Raw genomic sequence first — 8,516 nt, forward strand, 5'->3', positions numbered from 1 at the left:
TGAAAGATGGGAGCTGCATGCTTGATTATTTTCTCCTAATGTTTCACTTGTCATATCAGTATTGACAGAAAGCACTGTGTTTACCACTTTGGGGAATTGGGCTATCAATATTGATGTCGCCACAACAATAAATTTCCATTTTTAATGCAAGGCTGGTGCCGGAATGTCTTTGACTCATGTCCGCAGATTGTGGAGCTTTTTCTGTTTGGTGCTATAAAACCTGCCCTACATCCAAATTCATGTGAACGAGGAATGAGGGCATTTGCTCCATGGAGAAACCAAACTCTCACAGTGCGAGTCAAAGGCTGACCAGACTGCTCACACATTGATTCGCCCAGGGCTAGAGAAAAGATTTCTGATACAACAGCTTGCAATCCAGGAACCAGATTCTGGTGTCTGTCATATGAGTAACACTTGTTCTTTCAGGCTGAAACACTGAATATTTGTTCAAAACAAGAGTTAAATTGATAGAACGCTGTTTTATTATAGGTTAGGACCATCTAGTCCAGTCCTGCCCAGTTTAGACCAGTTCAGTCCAAAGTAGTGTAAATCAGTCCAGTTTATAGGTTGAGACCATCTAATCTAGCCCAACCATAATTACATTTACATTTATGCATTTAGCAGACGTTTTTATCCAAAGCGACTTACATTGCATTCAAGTTACAGTTTTTACATTTTATCAGCTCTTGCTTTCCCTGGGAATCGAACCCATGATCTTGGCGTTGCTAGCGCCATGCTCTACTATTTGAGCTACAGGAAAGCCTTATTCAGTTAAATATAGTCTTGCTCAGTCAAATTAGTCCAGTAAAATCAGATCAAGTTTAGTTCAGTGAAATGTAGTCCAATCCAGTTTATACAACCCAAACTCCGGAAATGTTGGGACATTTTTTTAAATTTGAATAAAATGAAAACTAAAAGACTTTCAAATCACATGAGCCAGTATTTTATTCACAATAGAATATTGAGAACATAAATGTTTAAACGGAGAAATTTCAAACTTTTATCCTCTAAATGAGCTCATTTCAAATTTGATGCCTGCTACAGGTCTCAAAAAAGTTGGCACGGTGGCAACAAAGGGCTGAAAAAGCAAGAAATTTTGAAAAGATTCAGCTGAGAGAACATCTAGCAACTAATTAAGTTAACTAACATCAGGTCTGTAACATGATTAGCTATAAAATGGATGTCTTAGAGAGGCAGAGTCAAAGGCCAAAGACCTTTGTTGGATGCCCGTGGTCTTCAGGCCCTCAGACGACACTGCATCACTCATCAGCATGATTCTGTCATTGACATTACTAAATGGGCCCAGGAATACTTCCAGAAACCACTGTCGGTAAACACAATCTGCCATGCCATCTGCAGATGCCAAATAAAGCTCTATCATGCAAAAAGGAAGCCATATGTGAACATGGTCCAGAAGCTCCATCTTGTCCTGTGGGCCAAGGCTCATTTAAAACAGACTGTTTCAAAGTGGAAAAGTGTTCTATGGTCAGACGAGTCCAAATTTGACATTCTTGTTGGAAATCACAGAGGCCGTGTCCTCTGGGCTAAAGAGGAGGGAGACCTTCCAGCGTGTTATCAGCATTCAGTTCAAAAGCCAGCATCTCTGATGGTAAGGGGGTGCATAAGTGCATATGGTATGGGCCACTTGCATGTTTTGGAAGGCACTATGAATGCTGAAAGGCATATAAAGGTTTTAGAGCAACATATGCTCCCCTCCAGACAACGTCTATTTCAGGGAAGGCCTTGTGTATTTCAGCAGGACAATGTAAAACCACACACTGCAGCTATTACAACAGCATGGCTTCGTAGTAGAAGAGTCCGGGTGCAGAATTGGCCTGCCTGCAGTCCAGATCTTTCACCTATAGAGAACATTTGGCACATCATTAAACGAAAAATATTTCAAAGACGAACACAAACTCTTCAGCAGCTAGAAACCAATATCAGGCAAGAATGGGACCAAATTCCAACACCAAGACTTCAGAAACTCATAACCTCGATCCCCAGATGTCTTCAAACTGTTTTGAAAAGAAGAGGAGATGCTACACCATGGTAAACATGTTCCCATCCCAACTATTTTGAGACCTGTAGCAGGCATCAAATTTGAAATGAGCTCATTTTGTGCATAAAATTGTACAGTTTAAACATTTATGTTATCTATGTTCTATTGTGAATAAAATATTGGCTCATGTGATTTGAAATTTCTTTTAGTTTTCATTTTATTCAAATAAAAAAAAAAAAAAAAACGTCCCAACATTTCCGGAATTAGGGTGGTAGATTGAGACCATTTAATCTAGCCTAACCCACTTCAGTCTATTATACTCCAGTCTAATCCATTTCAGTCCAACACAGTCCAAACCAATCCAGTCTGTCATCAGCTCCAGTCTAGTTTATTGGTTGAGACCATCTAATATAGCTGAACCATAATTCAGTCCAATATAGTCTTGCCCAGTCAATATAGTCAAGTAAAATCAGCTCCAGTTCAGTTCAGTGAAATGTAGTTCAATCCAGTTTATAGATTGAGGCCATTTAATTAAACTTTCTGTATTCGGTACCAATACCAGTGAAAATCCACGGTTCTCTGTACCAATTTCGGTACCAAAGCAAAACACAAAAACATGCTAATTAAAAAAAACACATTATTTTTATTAATAAAGTTAAACAAAAGTAAACTAAAGTAAAAACCAATGCCATTCTTTATGCTTATTAAAAAATATATTGTTCACTCACCGTAAGTTGTAAGTCATGTTAATGAATGGTATTATAGTAAAGTCTATACAGGAGATACAATTTGACTGTACTTTCATTTAATCCAAACTGTGTACATATTTAATTTTAAAGGGCTTTTAAAACCTGCTAGTTATCTAGCCAAGAATAACAACTAACTAGCTAAAAAAAAAAAAAAGCCCAGAACTGCTTTTCTGACGGACTGATAAGACATAAACACTGTTAACCATTTGTACATTCTCTAACATGCATATTTTAGATTCACAATTCATTTAAATGCCTCTGGTGTGTAAAAATAGTAAATACCATCATGTCCTCCTGTTTTTTTACCCTAATAAAAGTTATAGGCGCATTAAATAGTTAATAAAAACTTCATTCTAATGCTCATTATATTAGCGTTAGCCGCGCTTATGCTAACATTAACTCCGCTAATAACGTCGATGTTTATTTCAATCCGACATTCAAATTAAAATATGGAATAATATTCATAACAAAAGATCTAAATATTAAATATTAAATTGAAACTTACCTGCTTGAACTCTTTCATTTGATCCGGGTGTCAGTCTTTAAAGTGTTTTGTTATTTTGATGTGTTTCCTCCTTTTGATGTCGCCCTGTCTCAGTGCTTTTATGAAGAGAGCGCATCTGTGTACCTTTCAGATAGCGCATCAAGATCCTGGTTGACCAGGTACTCGGTACCACCGGTACTTTAATAAACCTGGTACCGTGACGTTTTAATTTTTTTTTTAGTACCGACTTGGTACCGAAGTACCGGGTCTTTTGACAACACTAGCTCCAGCCCAGTTTATAGGTTTAGGCCATCTTATTTAGCCTAATCCACTTCGGTCCATACTAGTCCATTCCTCCCCTTTATAGTCCAGTAAAGTCCACTCTAGTCCAGTCTAATTCAGCTCAGTGTAGTCTAGCCCTGTCAGTCTAGTCCAATAAAATCAACTCCTGTCCAGTTTATAGAATGAGGGCATTTTATCTAGTTAACCCACTTAAATCCATTCTAGTCATGTCCAATCCATTTCAGTCCAGTGTAATCTGAACAAATCCAGTCTGTCATCAGCTCCAGACCAGTTTATACGTTGAGGCCATATTATCTAGCCTAACCCACCTCAGTCCATACTAGTCCATTTCTATCCATTCCTGCCCATTATAGTTCAATTCAGTCTGGTTCTGTCCATTATAGTCGAGTCTAATTCATATCAGTGTAGTCTAGCCCTGTCAATCTAGTCCAGTATAATAAACTCCAGTCCAGTTCAGTTTATAGATTGAGGCCACTTAATTTAGCCTAACCAACTTCAGTCAATTCTAGTCCAGTCCAATCCAATTCAGTCCAAAGTAGTCTAAACCAATCCAGTCTATCATCAACTACAGTCTAGTTTACAGGTTGAGGCCATCTAATCTAGCCTAACCCACTTCAGTCCGTACTAGTCCAGTCTTTCCCAGTCTAGCCGAATTCAATCTGGTTCAGTCCATTCTAGTCCAATGTAATTCAGTTCAGTGTAGGTTAATCTAGTCCAGTAAAACCATCTCCAGTCCAGTTCACTGCAGTGTAGTCAGTGCAGTTATAGTTTGAGGCCATCTAATCTAGCCTAACCCACTTCAGTCAATTCAAGTTCAGTCTTGCCCATTCTAGTCCAGTCCAGCGCAGTCCAATACAATTCAGTCCAAAATTGTCTAATCCAGCCCAGTCTGTTATCAACTCCAATTTATAGGTTGAGGTCTATCATCAGCTCGGTCCAATTCAGTGCAAGGCAGTCCAGTCCAGTTCATAGGCTGAGGCCATTTAAACTAACCCAGCCCCCTTCAGTTCATGCTAGTCCAGCCCTGCCCTTTCTGGTCCAATTCAATCCTCTCTAATCCAAACCAATTCATTCCAAAGTAATTTAGCCCAGTCTAATCTATAAAATCCAGTCCAGTTTATAGGTTAAGGTCATTTAATCTAGACTACCATCTTCAATTTATGATAGTCCAGTCCTGTTTTTTCTAGTCCAGTTCAATCCCTTCTAGTCCAGTCAAATTCAGTTCATTCCAATGTAATCTACCCCAGTCTTGTCTATTAGATTGTCTAGTTTATAGGTTGGGGACATCCAGTCTTGTCTATAATAGTACAGTCATGCCCAGTCAAGTCAAGTCCAGTCCAATTCAATTTAAATTAGTCTAGTCCAGTCCAGTCTATCATAAACTTCCTGTCCAGTTAAGTGCAGCATTGTTCAGTAATTTCTAGGAAATCCACCCAGATCCAGTTCTGTCTTGTCTATTCCAGTCCTTCCCATCTAGTCCAGTCAAGTGCATGCCAGTCTAACACAGTCTAGGCCAGTCTCATCAAGTCTATTCAAATCCATTAAGGTCTCACTATCTTTTAGAATGTCAGATTATTGCGTCTAGACCTGCTGATGGCTGTGCCATCAGACCATAGCAGGTGGCATTTGTCTTAATGAATATACCATAGACGTTTGTCGTGAAACACAACATATAATCAAAGGTTAGTAAAGGAAGTAATAGCTTTTCCATTAGCATTAAACGAGGAATGAACCACAGTCATTGAAACCTGATGGTTTTATGACTACAGTCTTTTATAATGACACATATCATAGACTCAGTCCAGACCATAACCGGACTGCACATATTTATTCTGGTCTTTTTCTCTCTCTTTCAGGGCTGTAATGGGTCTTGGTCATGGCAGCTATTGCTTCGCGCTCCTGCGGTCCATCCCAGCCGTGTTTTATGTGGTTCTAGTCACCGGTCTCCGATACCACCTTTTCATCTGGAGCGTGTTTTCTCCGAAACTCTTGTACGAGGCCATGCACACCCTCATCACCACCGCCGTGTGTCTGTTTTTCACCTTTATGGATCAGGAACGCTCGGCCAGACCGTGAATACAAAGGCAAAACCAAAGAAAAACTCAGGTACAGAACAAATGGTGCAGTTGAATTTTGTGCACCAAAAGGAGAAATGAGAGAAAAAGTGAGAAGGTTTTCGGTAATTCTACTACTGTGAATGAGGTCAACGTTGAGAATTCAGAGCTTACATGGAGATTTGGCTCACTCTGCTGACTTTTACTCATTTGTGTGTGTGTGATTAAATTATTTTTATATTTTTTGAGGGGTCTTCGATAGTGCAGATAATGTATGGGAAGACTTGTGGGCGTACATATGATAATCCCTCTCATTCTCTATGCAGTTTTCTTCCTAAAGCTTTACAGATAATGGAGAGTGTAATTCTTTTTGTATCTTGCAATTTCCATTCCTGACCGTTGCTTCACCTCTAGAATAATATGAGATAAGATTCATCATTAATAACTCTCCCCTCACTGAGATCACAGCAGATGTAAACTCCTCGCGCACTTGAAAGCTTTAAGGGATCTTAAAAGTCTTTTAAATCATATCTAAGCACAGCTACGTGTGACGTTTTAGTTTAATCTGCCTGTTGGGAATGTGAATTGTAAATTGATTTATCTTGGTAAGTGTTTTTCTTTATCTCAGTGCTTAGATCTGGTTAATAATAAAACCAATCCTTTTCTGATTGAGAGTAATTCATTTCTGCATGCTTTTGATGTGTGATTCACAGTTTTGCCTCTGATTTGTTTTGATACAGTCGCTGTGTACAAGTTTTAAAGTTATGTTAAATGTCACTCATTAATCAGTGACACTAACAGTGTGACTTAACCAGACGTGATGCAATAACACAATAACATCACAAGACTTTTTGTCTTTTGCTTTGTTTCTGTCTTCATTACATTGTGCTTAGTAGCTCCTCCCACAGTGAAATCTTATTGGTCAAAAAAATCTGCTCCATGTATATTAAACAAACATGCTCTGAATGGTTTTAAGTTTTGCCTCCATTAATGGTTATGGACTGTTTCATTTCTTTTGTTGATGCTATTGACATACACTACCATTCAAATGTTTAAGATCAAGATTTTTTAAATGTGTTTGAAAGAAGTGGCTTATTCTCAACCAGGCTAGAATACAGTAGGAAACTAATATTGTGAAAAATAAAATAACTCTTTTCTGTTTGCATATATTTTAAAATGTAACTTATTCCCTAGATGCAAAGGTCCAAAACTCCAGTCTTCAGTGTGACATGATCCTTCAGAAATCATTCAAATATGTTGATTTGCTGCTCAAGAAATATTTTTATTATTTTCTTTACTTTTTTTTCTTCTTTTTTATGTGATGTGTTGTAATGAAGATGGGTGACATTTTTGTTTGCTATATTGAATAAATGTGAAGGGATCATACATTTTTAATGTTTCTTCTTATTGTTACTGTCATGCTGAAGTCTGTAATGTTATGTAACATCAGGATGTTGATGCAAGATGCAGTTCAAAATTAGAACTGATAAAGGGATTGTTGAGGATTCTGGAATCATTTGAATTGTTAAACTCTGTACAATTCCCAACCTTAACCGTAGCAGATACCGTGAAGGAAGTGGGCGTTTGAGATGTCTGCTCCCAGTGAATCATGCTCTGCTTTGACCTTTTTATTGGCTGGAGAAGTTGATTCTGTAACCTAATGCCTTTTTGAACTGCAAACATCCTCCAGGGAAAGAGTGGAGAGCGTAGAGTCTCTCCCACTGGAGCAAACGCAGTCTGGAGGTTTAGTTTGACCTCTGGGATTCAGTTCAGATTGCACTGTGTTCCGAGTGCCTGATTTAGAGACCCATAGAGTACACTAATTGTACCTTTCCAAGGGTAAAAATGCTCAATATTTGACATTTGAACGATTACACTTCAGTTTATATAAGGGATAGTGTTAAGTCAGCTGGTCATTGTGGCTAATTAAATCCCAGAAAGTAGTGCTTCATCCTGAGGGTGTTTATTTTGCAATCAAAACTAGACAACTGTGCATTATTCTGCTTATTGCACAGCAGCTTACCAAATAAATAAATAAATGCTCATTAAATATTCATTTGAGTTCAAATTAGTTGTTTATGCGAGAAGAGTGTGGAGTGATTAGAGTCACTTAAAAAAAAATGACCATGTAATACTATGACTGACTAATCAGAATCAAGTATTCCAGAGAGCCGTGTGATAAGTATTAATTTATTACTGCTGTGAGATTTCATGTGGTAAATTATTAGATGTTTTGCAGTTTCTTGTTTAATTTAAAGGAATGGTTCACCAAAAAATGTATATTATTTACTCGCCTCCAGTCCATCCAAGATCTAGATGAGTTTGTTTCTTCATCAGAACAGATTTGAAGAAATTTATCATTACATCACTTGCTCAGCAATGGATCCTCTGCAGTGAATGGGTGCCGTCAGAATGAAAGTCCAAGCAGCTGATAAAAACACCACAATACTCCAGAAGTAATCCACATGACTCCAGGCCATCAATTAATGTCTTGTGAACCGACAAGTTGCATGTTTGTAAGAAATTGTGGATTACTTGTATGTTTTATCAGTGATCAGTTGTTTGGACTCTCATTCTGACGGCACCCATTCACTGCAGAGGATCCATGTAATGCTACATTTCTCCAAATCTGATGAAGAAACAAACTCATCTACATCTTGGATGGCCTGAAGGTGTGTACATTTTCAGCCAATTTTCTTTTTGGGTGAACAGTCCCTTTAAAATTTCGGTTTGTATGTCTTTTCTTTTTTAATGTATTTTGTTCTTTTTTAAAATCACTTCTCAATGTTGACCGTGGTGTGTGATAACCAGTGTTCATCTCAGACTACCTCTCTCAGTACTTGCTTTGAAGCATCCATGGGTCGGTTCATTCTGCTCTGCGGGTGAAAAACGGTCAAGGACGAGCAGCAGATGTGAGAAAGTATGAG

The 8,516-nt window shown here is 38.2% G+C and overlaps 1 protein-coding gene across 1 annotated transcript in view; it reads left to right on the forward strand.

The window, feature by feature from the left end:
• pigg (phosphatidylinositol glycan anchor biosynthesis class G) overlaps window positions 1-6,257 on the forward strand; it is a 132,431-nt gene extending 126,174 nt beyond the window's left edge. Inside the window, exon 13 of the mRNA XM_058797782.1 lies at window positions 5,392-6,257. Within this exon, the coding sequence (XP_058653765.1) occupies window positions 5,392-5,611 (220 nt within the window). The 3' untranslated portion in view covers window positions 5,612-6,257. The remainder of the gene's footprint in view (window positions 1-5,391) is intronic.
• Window positions 6,258-8,516: the final 2,259 nt, after the last annotated feature.

The sequence above is a fragment of the Onychostoma macrolepis genome, chromosome 14 (genome assembly GCF_012432095.1).
Source record: "Onychostoma macrolepis isolate SWU-2019 chromosome 14, ASM1243209v1, whole genome shotgun sequence".
Classification (NCBI taxonomy): Eukaryota; Metazoa; Chordata; class Actinopteri; order Cypriniformes; family Cyprinidae; genus Onychostoma; species Onychostoma macrolepis.